The 22,129-nt window shown below is 46.3% G+C and overlaps 1 protein-coding gene across 1 annotated transcript in view; it reads right to left on the reverse strand.

Moving 5' to 3' along the window:
- Positions 1 to 16,237: 16,237 nt before the first annotated feature.
- NOBOX (NOBOX oogenesis homeobox) overlaps positions 16,238 to 22,129 on the reverse strand; it is a 12,728-nt gene continuing 6,836 nt past the window's right edge. Inside the window, 9 exon segments of the mRNA XM_008587079.1 lie at positions 16,238 to 16,732; positions 17,430 to 17,710; positions 18,145 to 18,376; positions 18,586 to 18,671; positions 18,938 to 19,122; positions 19,273 to 19,300; positions 19,353 to 19,467; positions 19,880 to 20,428; positions 21,185 to 21,243. Coding sequence (XP_008585301.1) covers positions 16,431 to 16,732; positions 17,430 to 17,710; positions 18,145 to 18,376; positions 18,586 to 18,671; positions 18,938 to 19,122; positions 19,273 to 19,300; positions 19,353 to 19,467; positions 19,880 to 20,428; positions 21,185 to 21,243 — 1,837 coding nt within the window. The 3' untranslated portion in view covers positions 16,238 to 16,430.

Below are 22,129 nucleotides of genomic sequence, written 5' to 3' on the forward strand. Positions count from 1 at the left end.
TTTCTTCTCAGACTCCTCAGCACTGAACAAGGTTCAGAACATGGAATCCCATGAGGGAGGGTTCCATTTGATTTAAGTGACATGAAAGACCAGGACAGTGCATTGGTTATGGCAGCTACTGACTCTGCCTTATTGGCCCCTGAGAATTTCGGCAGTTTTCAGCTTGTTATGGCTTCATTAATTGATGAGTGATGAAAACCCCATTAAAACCTTCTTTTTTACTCTACCCATAAGGTACAGGTATAGGCTGGTTTGGGTAGATTTGGCAAATTCTACTTAGACAATTCATGGTTTTATATTCTGACTTGAATTATTGTGAAGATATATTCCCAGCCCTTTTATCTTCTTTGTGAAAGGCAGCATGGTGTGATGGGAAGAGTTGTAGGATCCAAGTCAAGAGACCTAGACTGCAGTTACCACACTGCCATGATTCAACAGGTCTATGTCTCTGTTCCCTTAAATGTAAAATGCAGGATCAGACCAAGTAGCCTCCAAAGTCCTCTCCCACTCTAAGGATATACCAGTTAATTTCTGTCTCCCTTCATGTTGCTCTTCTCAGTTGAAGACTATCACTCTACAGTTTTTTTTTTCTCTTGTGGAGCCCTCATATGACAATAATATAGTCATCTTTTATGCCATGTTTTAAGCTGAATAGCTGGATCCTTCCTTGGTCATTCTTCTACTCTGTTTTATATTTAGGAAGGCTCAAAAGTAAAATTACATTGCAGCTTTGTACAAAGGTAAGAATAATACGATAAAAATTTGTCCTATGCCTAATTAATGGTGATATGGCATAACAGTATTACTTTTGTTAACACACTATGTTTTCAGTCCATCCTAAAATATAAGTTAACTTGCTTAATTTTTTTAAAAAGTTATCACTATATATATATAGTGATATATAATTAAGATATATAGAGTATAAGATTATAATTAAGATAGGGGCTAATATTTTATCCTAAGGAGGATGACACTGTAAAAAATATAAAATAGAGGTGGTTTTAGAGAAGTTCAATTGAGGATTTTTACTATTTTCACAAAGCCAGATTTTAAAAATAAATGATACTATTAATATAAAATAATGTGCATGTATATAAATATTAGTATATAAACTAATAACTGATTTTTTAATAGCAATAACAATAACTATAATATAAACTATTGTGCAAACCAGTATATCTGAATACTGGCCATATGGCTTGAACATAGCCATATCCAATCTTGTATTTTCAAGGCAAATTCTTCCTTATATTTTCAAAGACATAAAATAATCAACTTCTAAATAATACACAAGCAAACAATTTTTTGAAATGCATGACTGCTTCTTTGCTTGAAGTTGCTAAGACTTTCTGATCCCTTTGGCCCTAAGTTCTGTAAGATTTCTAACCAAAACTGTTGTTTAGATTTTAATATGTTTCATTTAATATAGTTATTATCACTTAATCTGGAAAATTAAAAGACATCTGGCTTCTACCTGTCTTTAGGTCCTTGGTTTAAAAAGGAAAAAAAGAAAAACACATGAATAATCTCTCCTCAGTTGAATTACTAAATTTTCTGTACTTTGGGTTTGGGGAGTTTGAGTATAGGTTCACTCACTGTTCCTTCCTTCTTGAGATTTCCAGAATTTAACTCAACTTCTTTTTTAATCCTGACTGGCATCTTGGGGTTAGAAACATGGCAATTTCTTATGAGAGACTGAAAACAACCACTAACCAACAGCTTTTGGTCAGAACTGTATTTGAAACGTATATGAATAAGCAATATTTTATTACTTTTTTAAGCAAAATAATGTTCAAGGTAGTGTCTACAGGAGACATAAATAGTCCTGTTTATAGACCCTTTTCTGAATTGTAACATGCTTGGAGCTTAAAATCATATAGATATATGCTGAATTATTTCCTTTTTGCACCTGACCACATTGAACTTCCATGCCATTTTTACCTTCTGACCCAGCTTAGAAAGCTATTTATTAATTTTTACCACCAACTTCCATTTAAAGTTAACTATGACCTTAAGATTTTAATTTTGCTCTACTTACTCTGTCTCAGCCATTTATAATGATTTTAATAAGCCTAGCCCACACATTGGTATCTGGAAGGCTCACAGTTTGAGATGTGTTTACTTTACCTAATTTGTTTTCATTCTCTTAAAATAACTTCTATATCCATGAGTTCTATGGTGACTGATTTTTTTTAAATTTACCTTTGGGATAGAAGTTGTTTAAAAGTCTTCAAAAATCTAAATAAATCACATTCACTAGTTTCCCTTCTTTTTCACACATATTTTTCCCCCTGAAGTAAACTCATTTCCCTTTTGGACCCTGTAAGGAAAGTGAAGATAAATGGTCAGGGTCCCTCGGGGGTTCGGAGTACAAGCATTTGATGTAAATGTGCTCGTGTGCCCAGGTGTCCCTTGGTTATTGCCTAATGTAATTGCGCATGTGCACCCAGGTGTCCTGGGTTGTCTGACTTGCACTCAGGTGCCCTGGGTTATTGGACTTAGGTATAAAGGATGAGTGGCTCCGATCTACAGGGTCCCCTCCCCCTAGGATTCTCCTGGCCGGGGCGGGGGGTGAGCCCACATGGAGGCCGCTACTGCTGCTGCAGGCTAGTGCTGCCAGGGCCCTCCCCCCGCTCCCAAGATGCTCCAGGTGGCCATCACCACCACTGCTGCTGGATCTGCTGTAAGCTGCTGCTGCTGCTGAGGGAGCCGAAGGCTGAGCTCACATTGGAATGAACTCAGTCAATGGCTCCCGGGATCTTTCCCCATTACCTAGCTTGTGGACTTGTATGTGAGGGGTCTGGTGACCCAGCCTGTAAATGAGGCTGTATATACAGTATATGTATATACTGGCTGTATACGCCAGTCTGTACAACGGGTTTGAAGAGTCTATGAGCCTAGCCCTAGCAATACAGACCCCATGTTAATCCATTCACAATATTCTGCTTTTTAAGTGTTTAGTGATATTGTCCTTCTTGTAAACCCTACTTGTTTCTGAGGTCAAATTAGAAATCCAGTATTTTGTTACTTATAGGCATGGTTATTCCCCACCCACCCTGCCAAGGCACATCACTGAGACTTGTGCATGCTTGTACTTGGGTTTTCAGACCTGCACATAAATATCTTTTGTGGTGGTGACTGGGCTCTATCTATCACTAACACGCTCCAGTGACCCTACAGCCACATTTGCTGTAAACATGACTCAGAGCTGCATGATTACAGCAGCTCCGAACCTGTAGTTGAGTGTAATCTTCTAACTCTGCTATCAGGTGTGTGGAAGGGCCAAAGGTTACAAGTAAATCAGCTAAAGAGACAGATGGCAAACTCAGTCTTGGTTCTGACTTAGATTTAGAACATTCTCCATGCTTAATAGTCTTTGACCCATTTATTCCAACCTGCCTGTTTTAAATGACAATTATGAAATGGAGTTTAACTAGCATCTTCCTCGGAAGGGCATCTATTCAGTCTGTAATTCAAGGAAACTGTAAAAAACGTGGCTATGCGCATAGGCAAAGAAAACTTGGATAGCGAAGGTGGGTTAATGAGGGTGTTGATTATCTCTGGGTGGTCTGTAAGCAGAAAGTTTGTGGAGGAGAGGAGCCAGGCTGGTGTGTGCTATAAACTATTTTTCCAAGCCAGGGAGGGTGGGGGTGACTGCTGATCCTTGCTGCTTGGTGAATGAGTCATGAGCCTGAGGGCAGAGCTTGCTCCAGGGAGGGGGCCGTCTGGCCCACAGAGTTCTCAGGGAACACCAATTGGCAGATGGATATTTTCTCGGCCTTCTACCTGAGCATTTCCGATAGGCAACTATCTCTGAACAGTGCAGATGGAAACCTAGAAGAGGAGTGGCAGTCAGTCAGTTTAGTGCCCTGAGTAGGATGGAGGTTACAGTTCTGCCCACAGAGCAGGGGACTCCTGAACACCAGGGAGAAAATTCAGACGGTGGGAAAGGATGGCTGAGAGCAACAGATCATGGGAAACTGTGGTAGAGGCATAAGCCCAGCAAGAGAGACTAAGCCTCCCAGAAGCAGGTAGTTAGAGGGAGAAAAGGAAAATGCAGAGAGCAAAGAAAGGATGGACCCATCCAGCCCGTTCTAGAGCATTTTCTTACTGAGATCACTTGTGGTGGCGTGAGAAAATGGCCCACTGTTGGAGGTGAGAGAACACTGAAGATCTTTGCGTCTAACACCCTCATTTGTCACAGTGGAGCCTGAAGAGGGGAAGTAATTTGCCTAATGTCACGTAGCCAGTTAGTTATAAACTCCAGATTTAACAGCTCAGTGTTCACTGCTAAGATTTAAGCAACCGATCTGCTGTTTGTGCTTGTCACAAAAGGTTGAAGGTGACTTGTCATTAAGATACAAAGACTGAGCAAACAAAATGAATATTTTTGAGAGAGCAGGAGGAGCTGATGGTCAGACTTGTGGAATTTTTAATAAGTAGGTTTTGGTGAAAAATTTGAGCTTGGCCAAGCAACAGACCGGAAATAAGGATCAAGGTGTGGTTTTCACAGCAATTCATCATCCTTGCATAAGCAGGGCCTTGAAGAACTGGAGAGTCCCAGTAGGGAGGGGGAGAGAGAGAGAAGCTGTTTGGATTTGGGGGAGGATAGTACAAAAGGATCTTTGGGACAAGATGAAATCTATGCAGAAAGCCTGGGCTTCATTCCTCAAATAATACCGGAATTAACAAATAAGAGGGGGGGAAAGACAAAAGAGGAGTTTTCTAGTAGAGAAAATCAAGAAAAATGAATGTATAAAATATATATTCTTTTTAGGAATTCATTTATTTGGAGAATATTTATTAAACACCTACTGTGAGCCAGCTTTTTGGAACTTCGTGCACAACAGAACAAAACAAAATTTTTGCTATAACGTAAAACATTTTTAAACATTTGACAGTACTTCATAGTCCTTTATGGGAATATTTTTTAGTTCACTAGGTATTAAAATGTATATGATTTCACCAATTCAAGTAATCACTAGTCATGATAGGAAGTAACAGAAAAGTCAAACCGTAATGAACAATGTGTTCTGTACAGGGCAAAAAGGTGGAATAATGAGGTGGGCATATTGGAATGCTTGGAAATATTAAATGCTTGTTGTGGTTAGTAGCTCATAAGAAGGGCCTCGGAAAAACAGGAGGGTTGCATCCCTGGCAAGCTACAGGAATGTGGATTGGGACAGGGGTTCAGGAGTTGGATAGAATTAGATGGAAGGGAAAACAAAGCAGCAATAGGGAGAAAGTGCACCAGACAGGACCATGGAGTCTCCGTGGGCAGAAATTCCATTCTCGGGTAATGAAACTGTGGAACGAGGAATGAATTGAGGCAACGTAATCAAGATAATGCAAAGAAAATGTGAAAGAAGCAGAAGGAAGATGCAAGAAAGATGCAGAAGCTACAATGCTGAGGCACAAACCGACCCCTCTGGACATCCATATTTTGTCAATCTTACTCCTAGATGCCTGGGCTCTAAAACCTGGATTCAATTTGACATGCTCGCCTTCCCACCCACAAGTCAAATTTGTTGATTTCTGCATGGCATTGTGCACACTGAGGGTCCCTCTTATTTTCCTACCCATTTATTTTAGTCTCAGTACTTCATTCTCAGACCCAGCAGTAGTACCCCCACTGGTCTACTGCTGTCAGGCCCCCTCCCACAAGAAATGCACTCACACTCCACTTGTGCAGAAGAGGGTAGTGGAGTCACTCCAGCTGGCCAGCGTCGGTCTCCTAAGGAGCAACCAAGGAAGAGCGGCATCGGGCTTTGGTCTTGTAGGATTTTTAAAGACAAGAACTACATCCCATTGGCACACGGATTTGTCCAGGTGCACAAAGCAAGCTAGGGAGCTAGGTCACAGAGGCCAAGAATGAGCCGTTCGAGCAGTCAAGCATACAAGTTTTCATTGTGTGTGGTTTCTGTTCTCATGTAATAATTCACTGTGTATGGCTCCTGTTTCTGTGCAATTATTTTTTGTTTCTATGAAAAGGTCAGTGGTTTCTCATGTAGAAGGGGGGATAGTCTGCAGGTCAGACAGGGGGCAAAATGGAGTTACTTAGGTTAAGCAAGCAATTCTACAGAAGCAGATAGCGTATGTTCTGAGGGGGTAGGGAGCTCTATTTCACTATCTGCTCGCAGTCTTTACACCCAGACTCTTTCTAGAAGATCATTTCCAAAATGATCCCAAATTTGACTTTATACTCTTAATCCCTCTCATTACCTACCAGGTAATAAGGTTTGTCACAGATGGACCCAACCTGCCCAACCAGTTCCCAGGAGTCCCCGCACCTCCCGCCATTTCTCACATTGCCCCTTATATACACCTGTTCCCTCTCTGCCTGCTTTTCTGTTACATTCCAGTTCCTTCTCTAGGTTGGAACAGTCAGCTTCCTGTTGCCTTTGATGACTATTTTCCTGTCCTTCAACTCATGATAATGTCCCTATTTCTTTTTAAATCAAACTAAACAGTATTGTTTCAAGTATTTGAACACAGACTAGGAGCTTTGGAAGGATTTCATTCTAAATCTAATCTACTTTGCACACACTGTTTTATTACACTCACCCCTGCCTTCTGACCTTCTTTATTATCTCCCTCTAAAAGGATCAATAGACGTTGCTTATTGAGGTTGGCACCTTGTGACATGGGTTCAAATCCTGTACAAAATGTGTCCTTTTGCAACTTTGGGCAAATATTCAAACCTCTCTGAGTCTCAGATTTTCACCTGTCAAATGGATCATACCTTATAGGTTTGTTGTGAAATGAAATTACCTAGCAGAGAGCTGGACACACACTACATGCTAAATAAATGATTATTACCATCATTAATATTTTGTCTGAGGATCAATTTCTGGGAAAAATAAGTAAGCTGTTTCAGCTCCTCATGTGCTTGTAAAACACACAGGCACACAAAATGCTTATCATTAATAGCCTTTTACCTGTCAAGGCTCTTTCAGTTTTTCAGGTAGTATATTGGCATTCACAAAGCAAGACTCTTCTATTTGCATTTGCTCAAGAAGAATAAAATAAATTCAAAAGACTTCCACCTAGACTCGGTTAAGGCATTTTTAGGCAATCATTTAAACCTCAGCTTCTTCCTCTATAAATTTGGATAATTGCATCCACGTTTGCTTACCTGTCCAGCCTCCCCTCCAGCACCCACAGCCCCAGCTGGGCTTTTGATCATTTCTCCATCCAACACCTCCTTCAGCTTTTTCCACCTCAACTCTCAGGCCACCCCTTACAAATATCAATGCCACCTTTTCTTCTGCCCCATTCTCCTCTCCTATGTTGTTGTTTCCATAGGAAACATAGTGAGTCTGTCCTAAAACCACTTTTCACCAAGCTACATGCTCTACCTAGTAAGTTTGTATGATCTCTTGACCTCGACCAGTATTTTCTATCTGAATAGGACCAATAACAAACTTCAGTCCTCATCTGTCTTATAGACCCCAGTTCCATATTTTTCTTCCTACATGTATCCACCCAGATAACCACAGCAACTTTAACCTCAACATACAGTCTCCCTTTCCCCAAATTTGCTCCACCTCCATTATTTTGTCTCATGGCATTTCTGTCTTTGTTCTCTTCCCTTTCTCTTCATTTCCTTTCAATTAATTTTCTACCATGCTACATTGATTCTGACTCTTAAATATTCCTCGAGGCTGTTTCCTCTTTTCTCTCCACTCTACTCTGGGCACCTCTTAGTGAAGCAAATTCAATAGCCTTGGATTGTATCCCTGTATCCTCTCTCTAAACCCTCCAGTCTCACTCTCATCCATCTTTCTAAGACACAAATTTGGGAAAGTCATGCCCATGAGTTAAAGATGACCCAAGAATACAGTCCTTAGCATTGTATTTAAGGCCTTTCCCAGTCTCCCTCACCAGCCCGTCCTCCTCCACGGCCCCTGCTCCAGCCTCTTCTACACACAAACCTCCCACTCTGAATTTCCTGATCATCTTTCCAATCTCAATCATCTTACACTCGCTATAACTTCCTGAAATATCCCTTCCTCCTTTCTCTGCTTATGTGAAGTCTAGTGCCTTAGATTTGGAAGCTTTCTGGGACAGCCCTAGCAGACATGGCTGTCCCCTGCCCCTTTGGTCACACTTTGCTCTCACGGCTGGCCCTGCACAGCACTGCCCCTGTACTGTGATGGTCATTTGTGTTGTCAGACTCTCCATCGAGACTGGCAGATCCCTGAAAGCTGGGAAGACGCTTGTCCATCTTTGTGTTCACCAGGTACTCTCAGTGCCCATAAATCCCCGTTGAATGAGGGAATGAATATCTGCCTTGATTTCTCAGGGCTTTGTTATGAAACTCAAATGAAAGGGTACTTATGAGAGAAGAGTATGAACTAAACTACAAATATGAGAAATCTAAGTCTCCCACACTGTCCCTCCGGACTCTACTTTTGGGTGAATGAAGGAGGCGCTTCACTTCCAGGGAATCATATTTACTCCTAATAGCCAAATTATCTTTTGTAGTCTGTTTCCCTTTGGTGTTCTGTTTATGCAAATGATGTTTGAATAGACATTTAAAAATAAATTTTAATAGTCTACTTCATAAAATTATATAAATAATATAAAATATTCAGTTTACAGGAACAGAAAATACAATAGGAATGAAACGGATTTTGGAAAATAAGAGGAAATTATTTTTCTGGACATTTGTGGAGCCTGTATGAAGAGTTCTAATGATGAGGGAAGGGGAAAGGAGAGCACTAAAATGCCAGCAATGAGCCCAGGACTGCTCAGGAGCCTCAACCACAGGAAAACTGGGGAGAGATATAGATGCCACCTCTGGGACTATCTCTATTTGAACTGCGAAGCTATTGTGGATGAAACACCTTTAGCAAAGTGCTACACCTAGGGTTGCCAGATTAGGTAAATAAAAACACAGGACATCCAAATATTGCAGGGAATATACGTTAAAAATTATTTCTTTTTTAAATGAAATTCAAACTTAATTGGACATTCTATATCTTATCTGGAAAATTAAGCTACAACCCCAATGACTCTGAACCTGGAATCAGTTGACAGGATGGGGCTCTGAGGCATTTTGGAGAAAGATCTGAGAAAGAATTTGCACGGGCTTTCTTACTATAAGAGTAGTTTAGAACCACGATAAAACTGATAGTAGATTGCCATCTAGTGGAAAATTTTTTGTAATGAAAGCTAAAGTTGGAGGAACAGACAGATATTTTTCTGGAGTTTGCAAGGAAGGATTCTGCTCTGGCCACCTGCAAAGTCCAGAGGTTACACCCTCAGAGCCTGATGAGGACAGCAAGAGGATGGTGGGAGGAAGGTGAGGCAGGAGCAAGGCTGAGACGTGTTTGTCCTGTGTTTGTCCTGTGATCTGAGTGAAGGAGTGGCTGGACCACGGCTCTGCAGCATGGAGAAACTTTTCTCCCTCTCTCCACGTAAAACCAAAGCAAAAGCTAGAGATGCCTGTAAAAAGCGCAAGATCTTCCAAAGGAGGATGGCTCAGAGGGATGGAGAACTATCAAAAATGAAATTCTACAGGTATAATCACAGATAACTGCAACAAGCAACTAAGGAAGTCACCCAAAAAGGTAACAATGTGACTACACAGACAAGCCCAGTTTTTGAAAGGGCTGAAAAGATGTAAAAGTTAAAAGGAGTCACACACTGGAATTCCAAGGATAGTATCTTAAAGTGTGAAGCCTGGAACAAAGTCCTTCTTGCAAAACATGCTAAAGACCAGTACTAACAATAGCACTAGCAATGATCACAATAAAGCCAAACTTGGGACAGGAAGAACAGGGAAAAGATGAAAGTGCAGGGCTTCTGGTCAAGATGGTGGAATAGACAGTCCCCAGCATCACTCACTCCCACAAATCAACCAATTTACAACTATAAAACAGCAATGACAGCCAAGCTGGGGCCACTAGAGCTCAGGGGAAGAGGAGGAGAGACCAACAGAGTTCATGAAGATGGGAGAAGCCACGATGAGAGGAAGAAAAAACTGCTCTGACCATTTTGAGCCCCAGCTGCATCCAGGCTGGAGCTTCTGAGCACATGGAGCAGGAGCCAGCAAAAGCCGCAGCTGTGCCCTCCAGATGGAGTTGCTTGGAGGCAGCAGGGGAGAAGAGGGCCTTAGTGGTCCCCAGGACAGCAAGACCACTAATAGGGTTCCCGTGGATTCATCCAGGAGCAAGGAGTCACAACAACTGAAAAAAAAGGAGCCACTCAGAGGCCAATGAGTCATCGCAAGGGACCAGAGCATGGCCTGTCCCATGGGAAACGTTTGCAGCATGGGCAGTAGGGGAGACAGGCCCACAGGGAGAACACTGGGGCACAGCAAGGACAGCTGATCTGCACCCCAATCGGTAAAGGACCACTCAGAGGAGACTGGTCAGGAATATAGAACTGCATGGGGTGCAGTTTGATGAAAAGATTCAGCCCCAGACCAGAGTTTCTACACAACCCAGGTGCACCAGATCTCTCAAGAGCCAGAAGTACCTATAAAGTCAAACATTAAAACCTGAGCTGCTGGGCCGGCCCGGTGGTGCACTGGAGAGTGCGCCGTCTGGGAGCGCGGCGGCACTCCCGCCGAGGGTTCGGATCCCATGTGGAGACCGGTTCCCGCTCACTGGTTGAGCGCGGTGCAGGCGCAACACCAAGGGTTGCGATCCCGTTGCCAGTCCCCGGTGCGGGCGCGACACCGAGGGTTGCAATCCCATTACCGGTGAGTAAAAAAGACAAAAAAGGAAAAAAAAAAAAAAACCTGAACTGCACAAAAAGCTTTCCCTAGGGAATCAGCAACAAAACAGCAATTTAGACCAACCACAGAGCTCAAGTACTGGTCCCCACATGAAGGTCCCCATTTTAGAAATAAGGAAAGGACAAGTTAGTTCCAGAGCAGAGTTTAAATGGTGGGAACAGCAAATAATACAACAGAGAAATGAAAGAAAAAACAAAGTACCTACAACCGGAGACAAGGTTTCATATTAACTAGTAAAGTTCTCATTTCACCAAAGAACACCTATAACACCTAGAAGGACCAGAAGTCTCCTGGGCTACCAAGCCAGAAAGCAGGGAGGACTGGGGGCCTCAGCAATGCACCCCCAACACCTGCAACCAGTCCCAAGGGTGGGGGAGAAGGGCCTTGGTCACCCCCGCAACACACGCAGCCAGCCCAGCAGCAACCACTGAGCCACTGCAGGAAGCACCCTGGGCTCTCCTGACCTGGGGTGGAAGAGCCTTAAGCTTTGGCCATGCCCCTCTGACACCCGCAGCAACCCCAGGGTGACCACTGAGCCACCACAGGTAGTGCCCCAGGCCTCCAGAGCCAGGGCAGCAGGGAACCTCGGACCTCAGCCATGCCCTAACAACCACAGACAGCCCAGTGGTGACAACCGAGCTGCCGCAGGAAGTGCCCCAGACTCTCCCGAGCTGAGGGCGTCTGCCATGCCCTTCCAACATCTGCAGCCAGTCCAGCGACAAACACTAAGCTGCCGCAAAAAAGGACCTTCGGTTCCCAAGCTGGGACGGTGGGGGGCCAGGGCTTTTGCCACTCCCATCTCCCGACATCTGCACCCAGGCTGGCAATGACCAAGCCACTGCTGGAAGCCCTCCTGTCTCCCCTGTGGGAATGTGGGGGCTGCCACAGGCCTCAATCCCGCCCCTCCTCCTTCCTCCTTCTTCTATCCCATTTCCTTCCCCTTTGCCCTCTCCCACTTTCTCCCAACTGCTCTGCAACAACATCCTAGAATGTAAAAAATATTAATAAAATTACATTTTCTTTAAAAAAAAAAGATGAAAGTGCTCCAAGAGGCAGACATTTATAATGTCAACATATGATACACAGAAAGCAGAAACACTTGATTCTTATTTCAGACTGTCTTCTCAAAGAAAGGAAAATATTCTAGAAATTAAAAGGGTCGGATGAAAAAACATTAGATGGACTTAAAACCCAAACAGAAGTCTTACAGCTGGTTTAAATAATTCTATAAGTTTTCCAGTGCAGAACAGGAGAGAGTCTCTAAGACGTAATAGAGGCAAATACCCTAATTTTCAGAGATGATTTATAGAAACTAAAGGAGAATAAATTTAATGTAAAATTCTTATAGACTTTTATAAGATTATTGAAAGTTGATTTATGAACATTTTGATAGAAAAATAACCATAAAAGACAAAAGGTGTTCTCTAAGAATAAGCCACACCAAACTAATCTAATTTGTTATGTAGTTAGGTCTACAAGAATGTTAAATTGGCAGAGGGCTATACAGAGAATATGTTTTCATTTTATTGAGTCATTCAGCAGTTTTTTTTTACCCCAAATCCTTGTGGTAGATAGCAAAGGGTACCCCAAGATGATAGTACAATTAAAGAGGATTTGTAGCTACCTTAACTCTCTACTCAAATTAAGTGCCCACAAATGGAGTATTTTCAAAGAGGAATGCCAAAATGTCCTGTTTACTAATTTATCAATGATTGGATTATAAAATATACAAAACATACTGATCAAATTTGCAGATAGAACAAAATTGCAAAAATGGCTAATGTTACCTAAGAACTCCAGACCATCTTAAGCTAATGAGCTAAAATTAACAAAATGAAACTGAACAGGCAACATAAATCTTCGTATATTTATATTTGAAATGTCAATTCTCCAAGGACAAAATGTGAGTGAACCAGCTTTAGAACAGCTTCTGTTAAAATGACCTAGAGGTCATAGTTGACAATAAGTTTTGAACCAAGAACATGAACTTGCTGCAAAGTAGCAGGAAGAACTTTACATTAAAGCTGTTCAAAAATTCTATAGGCTCTTGTGTAAGGGAGTTAGCCCCACCCTCAGCCCCCCAGTTGAAAATCGAGACTGACTAAGGCTCCATGGACTGTCGGGTACAGGAGACTCATGTATGTCAGGGGCTTGGACTTGACAGCCTGTAAGGTTTTCTTCTATGCTTCTAAGAAGTCTCCACCATTTTCTCTTCGTTGAGTCTATTGTTCATTTTTAAATCTCAATTAACTCGTTTTATTTTTAGTCACTATTAGATTGTCTCGGACTTTTAATCTAAGAGTTGCATGTTATGGGCAGATCTTGAAGTTGATCACCCTTCAATTCTGAGTTTTAGATGCTGTATTTCTTCTATACAGAGCTGCTACTAATCCTTGAGTGGCTGGAGCCAAAACCAATTACAACCTGGAGGAGAAAATATCTACCCTTCCTGCAGGGCTTTGAAAGCAACCAAATATTGTGGTGGCATACGGAAAGAATGGTTGCAGTCTCCCATCTTCCCCCTTATGTCTGTTTGTAGGCTGCCCATTTCATGGGTGGCATGAGACAGAATGTAAAAACAAAGAGATACGTGAAATGTGTGCTTCAAAAGACTCAGTTATGTACCAAAACACACGATATTCAGGATTTCAATGTATACATCTAATCCCTAGGTTAAAGATATTGAATCCTGGTTATTGGAATCCTTCAGTGGCAATAAGAGATGACAGAACACGAAAGCTCCTCAACACTTGGTCTGTAAAACCTGTAAAACCCTACGTAGATATACGAACACAAGGATTCGTGTAACTAAGAAGTTTCTCTTCAATTTCCAGATGTTTTTCCTTTTTAGTTCTTATGGAGTATGATCCTAGAACTATTATGATGGATGTAAGTTAATAATTCCTTATAATACAGGTTTTTAAAAAAAAATATTGTATATTGTTCAATAGTCATGGCACTTGGAGCTCCAGAAAGACACCCTCCCTCTGCCCCACACCAAATGCACATGAAGTGATTTGTATCAGCAACCCTCAAATCCTAACTATCAGGGTACCGTGGGGCCACCAGATGTGGGGTGCTACATATAGCCCCAAATAGTGAGGTCAAATCATAGCCCAAAAGCACTGGGAAGGAAAAGAGGAATGGGTTTAACATTTATCATGTGCTTTCTGTATGTCAGATACTTTCCTATACAATTGCCATGTATCAAGTCGTTTAATCAGATAGTAGCTTGATCCCAGGGAAATAGCAGCTGTAAATAAAAATTTAAAAATAACTAAATTACTGCAGTCTCTCCACCCCACCTCCAAACCATTATAGAGCTGCCACTGAAGTAAATCAACACCACGGCCCTGGTTTCAGGATATTTTTAGTCTAGTTGCTTAACAGCCAGCACTTTCTCATGTGTATTTCTCTTCCCATCACTCAACTTGCAGTGGAATATTTCTTTAGCCCCTTCTTAAAATACCACTGTCTTCTCCAGATGATGTCATTCAGATCGTCTATGTCTGTTCTATTTTCCCTATTAGAAATGTCCATGCCATCCCGGTGGAACACTCCCATCTGCTACCACCGTAGCAATCCCCACCTTGGTTGTAGATCCACTTAACTGTCCCCTGGGTCAGATGAACCTCTGCCTCCCACGACGTGCAGACTTAAGAGTGGCCACCTGCCTTCCTGTGGCCACTGGTCTTTCCCCGTCCCCCTTATGGCCTTCCTGTGAGCCTCCGTTTTCTCCTGGCCTGTCTTGTTCACCTTCATTTAGTTCCCTGGAGTTTCGTTTTGATCCTGATGCTCTCACCCGCTCTCCCCCAAATTCCTTTTCATCTTCTCTCTGCCTCTTTCCCAAATACCCCCTTGTCCCTTGCATCCGCAAGCACTCAGCTGGCACTCACTCTTCCATCACCTTTGCATTTCTGTTTTATTAACTGCCCTATGACATGCAAGCCAAGCCAGCCTCTGGTTTCCTCTTGATTTCTCCCTCCACACACATCCTTTGGGGGATTTCTGCAGGTTTTCATTCTCTCATGAGCTTGCACGTGTCTTCCTAACTATTCATTCCATCCCATCTCTCTAATCCTGAGCACTGCTCTTCTTTGTGTTAGAATATTGATCTTTAGAACAATCTGACTTTTCCCCTTTCCTTATTCATGCTCCTGTCCAGTCAGCTCTCAGCTTCCTTTAGATTCTGTTTCCCGCTTGCATGGCCTCTGCAGATACCTCCCCACTTCTTTCATTCCCCTCTACCTGTTCTTTTTACCCTTGGGTCTCTTCCCCCAGCTCCAGACCTGTGCCTGACTTCTGTTAAAAAGTATTTCGGGAAGGATTTTACTCTAGGGCTCTTTTCTGCCTCCGTCTCCCAGTTGATGATTTGTTACTTCTCTTACAGCCTCTTCCCTCATCTGTCTGGCCCTCTCAGACGCGTCTCCAGGACATCCCCCCCGCTCCCCTTTTTATACAGATGGGCTGTTCACCCTCCTTCTCATGCTCTCTTTAGCCCTTTCTACAATAAAGCAGGATCTCAAGTAGGGAACAAATAGGGTCTAATGGATGTTTCCTCATTCGTTGCCTAATTTGTCATTTGCCTAATCTGGCTCACTGCCAGAGAATGGAAGGAAGCTATGCAAGTTCCACGTGGGTGCCACGCCGCTCTGTGCAAAGAACAGGGGGGAGAAGCTCAGGGGCGTATCCTCACTGGGGTCCCCTCCTTCCCGAGCTCCTGACCGATCGTTCAGATGCCAAGGAGACATTCTCGATCTTTGCTAAACTCTCTTTTCCTCCTCTTCCCACAACTCCACCCACCACCACAGCTCCATAGATTAGCACCCAACTTCAAAGGGTAACTGTAAATCAGTGGAGGTAAGACTGCAGTTCATGGCTAAGAGGTAAGTAAGAAACAGCTAGTGATCATTTTAGGTGAACTCTTAAGGTGCCTGGCAAAATGACTTTGGCATCTCTGCAAGCTGGGTGGAGGAGACAGAAAAGATCCTGGATCCTTTATCCCGGCCCAGTGAGGTCTCTGCTCAGAGACTGGGGATGTGGTAGCATCACTGTTGTGCAGGAGAGAACTGTCTACTAACTATCTGCTTCTGGGCACTCCCCTCAAAATAAAGAGCATTTGGGAAATAAATCATAGTTTATAACTCTAGAGACTTGACCTCAAATATCCTCAGGTGTACTTGTGATCCTATCCCTGCAGGGCCCAAATTCCAAAGAGAGGCCCAAAATCAGACTTGCTCAGGTTCAGTCCTAGGGTTGTGAATAGACATGACTTAATGGCAGGACTGAAGGAAAAGCCCAAGATGCACAACGTTTTCTTTAGTGGGAGAGATGGGCCAGTGGCTAGGGAAGATGCAGGCTCCATGCGATCACACGCAGAGAAGACCTCACCTGAGGATTACGTCAACAAATGGTCCGCTGAGTGGAAGGAAACAAAGGAAACAGAGCTCTGAATTAGCACAAGTGAGGAAATGCAAGCCCAGAGAAGAACCCAAAGGTTTACTACGTTACTGCTTTCTGCGGACACTCTGGCTCATTTGCCTAGCAAGGAAAGGAAACAGCATAAACTGACAGAACATCCAAAAGTAAGACGGGCCAGCCTCTCTTTTCAGGACTCCACATACAGGCGTGGGGAAAAGGGCCATTCCACTGAGAAGCCTCTCCCCACTCTGCGGACCCCCAGCTAGGGGCCGTGGCTGTCCTTGTCTTCCTCTCTGACCTCCTCCAGGGCTGAGGGCTGCTTCAGGGAAGTGCCAGGCTGCTCCTCTTGTGCCTTGAGGAATAAAGGCCCCGTTCCTGGTCTGGCCCCTTCAGGCGGCCGGGCGAGGCCTGGTGAAGCCTGCCTGCTCATAGTCTGAGCACAGGGAGCTGGAAATAGATCGGGGAAGCAGCCATCTCCTCCCGGGGGGTGCCCCAGAGCTTGTGGGAAGAACAGACCAGGGAAGGGCAGTTCCGGCAAGTAGGGGTCACTCCAGGGGACTGTACCTGTGGGGTCAAAGAGTATAGAAATTATTGCACAGGACTAAGTATCAGTCATCTTTCAATGTGTCTGTAACTGCATCCCCTTTCCTCCTCCATTGAAATACAGCTTAGGACCCCAGCACGAGTCTGTGTGAAACACTAGCACCAGGCTCTCCCCTCAGGGCCAGACATGCTCTTGGACTGGAGGTCCTCTGACACAAAGGGGACCATGGGTCAGGACAAGTGCTGTCTCACGCACGCAGCAAGGAGACCGGGAACCACCTGGACACCTCTTTCCTCTCCTGCTAGAATTTAGTCTTGGTAAGATGGATGCTTCCAGGACTTCAGAGGTCCAAGTGGCCCAGCAGAGTACTAGTATCAGCTGCCATCTACTCAGTGCCATGTATTTTCAGTAAGATTATTTCTAATCCTCACCGAATCCCTATATGGTATGGAACTATTATTCCCATTTCAGAGTCCAGGAAACTGAGACTCAGGAGAGCTAGTAACTGGCTGAGCTGGGTCCTAATGCCAAACTCCAGAGCTCTTGGGCCGATTCTCACTTATCTGAAGCCTCCGTGTAACTTAAGAAGAGCTTAATAAAGAGAAGTAGGGGCTAGCAAAAGGCCCTGCCTCTGTCTCCTCTCCAGATAACGTGGCTCTCTGTCCCTTCTCACCTGCCTCTATCACAAGGGGACCCTGCCTTCCAGCCCCAACTCACCCATATTCCCAGCAGGCGTCTGCAGCAGGAGCTGCCCTGAGGATGGGCCTGGGCAATAGCCCTGCGACGTGCCCCCGCTGGGGCTGCAGGGAAAGGAGAAAAGCGTGTCTTCCGGTGGAGGGAGTGTCAGCGAGCTGGGCGTGGGGAAGGGCGAGGGGTGGGGGTAAGAAAACTGGGTCTGCGGGGCCTGGGGGAATTGCAGTGGCCCCAGCTGGCTGCTTTGTTGGTAATCCTGAGGTTCCAGCTCTTCCAGATATGAGCAGGTGGGTTGGGGGGTGATGCTGTGGGGGACAGAGGAGTACTTAGTGAGGTGCTGGGCTGCTCCCCCATTCCCACCACACACAGGTGAGGCCCTTCCTCTCCGCACCTCTCCCCACCTCCAAGGCGCCGCCATACTTGCATCTCTGCACCTCTCCCCACCCCCAACGCGCCCCCAGACTTGCATCTCCGCACCTCTCCCCACCCCCAACGCGCCCCCAGACTTGCGAGACCACTGCTGCCGCCACCACCTCCTGCTCACTTCTCACCCATCTCTGCTCTGTCACTGCAGCATCTTAGACTGTCCCACCCAAATCCACTTTCTTTAACCCCCATCACGTATACCATGCCTTGCTCCTCTCGGTTAAGCCTTTTCCCTCCCAGGGTCTATCTATGGTCTCTCCCTCTATAGCCCTCTCAAGGTAACTCAAGTGACCCCTCTCCTGAAGTTCCTTACCTTGTCCCCCAGGACCCACAGAGGCCATTCTTGTGGCTGCTGTCACTGCCGGGAGCATCCATCACCAGAGGCATCAGTTGGGGGGTGTGGATAGGGCCGAGGGGAAAAGGAAGGTTGGCCCTTCGAACAGGTGGGGGGCTGAAGAGTGGAGGGGTTCCTGCCACCCTCTGAGCCCCTTCACTCTGTTGGGTTGGGGCCAGAGTCTGGTCAGATGTCAGCAGCATGGGAGGCTCTAGGGACAGAAGACAAAGAGGGGCTATAAGGGTAAGAAAAAGGGGAGGCAGGTCCGGGATTGCTGAGTGTTAGGACAAGCGGCACCCAGGTCCCCCTGTGGGCCCCGCTGGAGAGCTCTGGCCCGCTCCCACCTCTATCAAGCAAGGACCCCCCATCTTCACTAGCTGCCATTTCCTCCCAGCTAACCCTCTGAAGGTGGGAGCTCACCTGGAAAGGTATCTGGAGGGGGCTCCTGAGGAAAAGTATCAGGCTCGGGGTCCATGAGCACAGGGGGTGGGAGCTCAGCCGTAGAGCTGAAGAGAGAGTGAAGAATGGAGCTCTGCGGGTCTCTGGGTTTACACGGGAGCCTCGTGCAGGAAAAGGGACACCAGATTCTCAAACTCTGCCTCCTATAGGAACTTTCCAACTCTGCCCCAACCAAAATTCTTCTAAATATTAGCCAACAACCCTAGGACTCATGCCCAGCCTTCCAACACTCTCTCCTTCTGCACCCCAGGATCCCAGCTTGGACCCCACTTTGTATGTGCAAGGATGATCCAGGAAGAGGGGAAATTCTTACCTGCACTGACTTCCGGCAGGGACAGAGGCAGGAGCAGGGGCAGGAGCTTCCAGATTGTCCTTGATTTCTTTCCCATTCAGCTTCTCCATTTTTCGCCACTTTGCCCGGCGATTCTGGAACCACACCTATAGAAGAAAGGCACTTGAACTTGCGAAAGGGGGTAGAGACTAAGGCGGAGGTCCTGACTGTCACGCGATGAGCTACATGACTTTAGGAGGTCGCTTCGCTGCTGTGCTTCAGTCGCCCCTCCGCCAGGCTGCTCTTCTAAGGTCTCTGCAGCGCCTTCCTCTCCCTGCAGTCTGAGGCCGGAGCACTGTGGAATCAGACGGGAGCACGGCCACACCCGAGACCTGACTTCCGCTCCTACGCAGGTCCCATCGCTAGGTTCTCCACCCCCAGTGACTGGTCAGCCAGCCCCTTTACCATGATGCGTTGCGGGGTGACCCCCACCATCTGGGCGATCTCCCGGCGCTTATCGCTGTCAGGATAGTGATCCTCTTGGAAGATCTTCTCCAGCTCCTCCAGCTGGTCTGGAAGAAGAAACTCACATGAGGAGGATGAACACGCGTGATGTGGCAGGAAAGGACACAGAGAGATGCCCACCAGGTGTCTCCAGCAGACGGAACCACTGTCCCCAACCTGCAGGCCTTCCCAGAGCCTTACAACTAAGCTCCCTGATGGGCCGGGCCTTCCCTCTCTCAGGTGTTGTGGCAGAGATCTGTGTGGCCTTTTACTTTCCTCATCCATCGACCCTGGACCCAACCTCACTTTCTGAGGGTCAGAGGTGGTGGCACTGTCACAGCCAAGAGAAAACCCATGACCAAGTGACATATGAACTAATCACACCATTCTGGTCTCCAGGGGCAACATTCTTTGCACAGCCCCACCTTTCCCAGGATGACACCTGGTCTCTTCAGTTCCCCCTCACCTTTAGGGACTTACCTGAGCGGTATAGTGTTCGAGTCTTTTTCCGAACTTGGCAGGTCATTTCTGGGGGCCTCTTTTTCTGGTCTGTGTTTTGGCTGTTCTGGTTCAACGTACTCAGGAGGTTGGCCAGGTGGCAGGGCCCCCGGCCTGACCCACAAGGCACTGGGTTGTGTGTGGCACGGACTGAGTTAGAGACACCAGGAGATGACGTGGGGGGCAGGCCCACAGCATTAGGCTTTTTCTGCTTACCGGGGGCTGGGGAATAGGGCCTTTTGCCTGCCTTCGCCTCTCTCACTGGGAGGGAACAACCTTCCCCCTGGGGCTGGGGTCTGGGTGGGGCTAGAGCTCTGTCTTTGTGCAGAGCCTTGGCGCTGGGGGGCTGGCCCACTCTCCCAGCAGTGGTCCCAGTGAGTTCTCCAGAGACCTCTGGCAGCTTCTTTTCTCCTGAGACAGCACCAGAGAGTGGCAGGTCCTCACTCGGGGCACGCAGAGTGTGGGGGGCTGACCCCTGCAGCAGCTCCTCCTCTGATCCAGCAGCCAGGGGCTTGCCTCCACCGTCCTGGCCTGTGGGGAGGCAGCACCCACTGACCTTAGCACCAGGTAGAAGGAAGAGCCCGGGCTAAGAGGACATGCTGCTTCCTGCTCTGCAACCGATTTGTTGTTGGATCTTATGCCTTCATTTGCCCACCTACCAAACGTGGTAATAATTTCAGACTTACCTCCCTAACTTGACTATGGGGAGGATCAAATTAAAAATTTAAACAAATATATGCAACTCTAAGGGGACCATAGCTCACAGAAGGAGAGCAATACGAATTTGGGGGGACTCACTCCCTGTGACTTCTCTGTTTCTTTTTTCCCAGACACAAGGGGTATGAGTTTGAGGGACAGGCATCTGTTCAGGTGTTCTAAGGGACAAATGTTGGGGGAGAGGGTAGAAGAGAAGAGAGAGAAACAGATGATTGAGATTCTGCTTTTCCTGTGCCTGGACCCTGTTCCTGCTGCAGGCACAGACATCACTGCTCAGAAAAGGGACAAGACAAGATGATGGTCTCCAGAAGCCCAGGCGAGAACACCAACAGAGACAACAGGAACAGCCATCTCCACCTTCTGCAGAGCTCACTCTGTCTCTGCCAACCTGTCTTGCCCCCAAGGGTGCCCCACCTCCCCGTCCCTGCAAAGTGAAAAACTTCACTCCAAGGCCTCCCCTCTTTTTGCAGGCAAGGAAAGAGTGACCCAACTAGAACTAAAATGCGATCACTCATCCTTAAAGCGGCTCTTCCTTTCTTTGAGCAGACTGATTCATCAGGAACTAAGCACCTTCCAAAGATGAGTACGGTGTGCACTTCATCCCTGAGAGGAAGGCACTATTAATATCTCTTAACAAATAAAGAAATGAGGGTGAGAAAATCGAGTAATTTGCCCAAGATCACACAGCACAGTGAGCACATATTCCATTCTCCTAATCGCTATGCAGAGTTCTCAGGGTTCCGACACACTGCCCCCAGCTTCACCTCCCAACTTCCAACCACAGAACCCTCATTTCCGGAAGCCACTTTATCTTTTCCAAGTAAGTTGGAGTATCTGTAAATAAATGCTAACTAGTGACTAAGAGCTATTGCTATTTTAATGAAAAATGCAAGAGAGAGAAAGTCATTCCTTAAGACATTTTAACAACGTGTTAGAGGAAGATAGAAGGTCACGAGCTGAGGTGCTTTATGAAGTTGTTTGCTAGGGTATGTTAGACTGGACTTGCATGGGGTCGGGGACTGGTCTCAAGCTGGGACGAGGGCGAGCAGGCCTCTACGGGGGGCTCAATAAACGCAGGTCTTTTGCAGTCATATGCCTTGGGAAGAAAGGTGACGATTGTGCAGAACCCGGACTACCAGGGGCCCTGGGACTCCCAGGACTCCCGGCCAGCGTTTTCCTCCCCATGGGGAGATGGTAACCCCAAAGAGGAGCACCAGGCGAGGTCGGCCTCCCGCCCACCCCACCCCGCTCCAGCCCCTCGGCCTTCCCAAGCTCTTAGGTCACCTATGGCTGGCGAGGTGGCCCGAGGCAGCCCCCTCTCTGCGAACCCCCCAAACCCCACCCAAGGGTCTGGCCAGAGCGCGCTCACCCGGCAGTTCCTTGCCGGGGTCCTCCGTGGGTTCCATTCTCGACTCCCGCCGCCGAGGCCGGCCGGGGCGGCACAGGCGCGGCCTAATGAAGCCTCGCGGGGCGGCCAGGTGTGCGGAGCCGCACGGGCCGGGCCGGGCCGGGGAG

This window comes from Galeopterus variegatus, unplaced genomic scaffold (assembly GCF_000696425.1).
Source record: "Galeopterus variegatus unplaced genomic scaffold, G_variegatus-3.0.2 Scaffold4244, whole genome shotgun sequence".
NCBI lineage: Eukaryota > Metazoa > Chordata > Mammalia > Dermoptera > Cynocephalidae > Galeopterus > Galeopterus variegatus.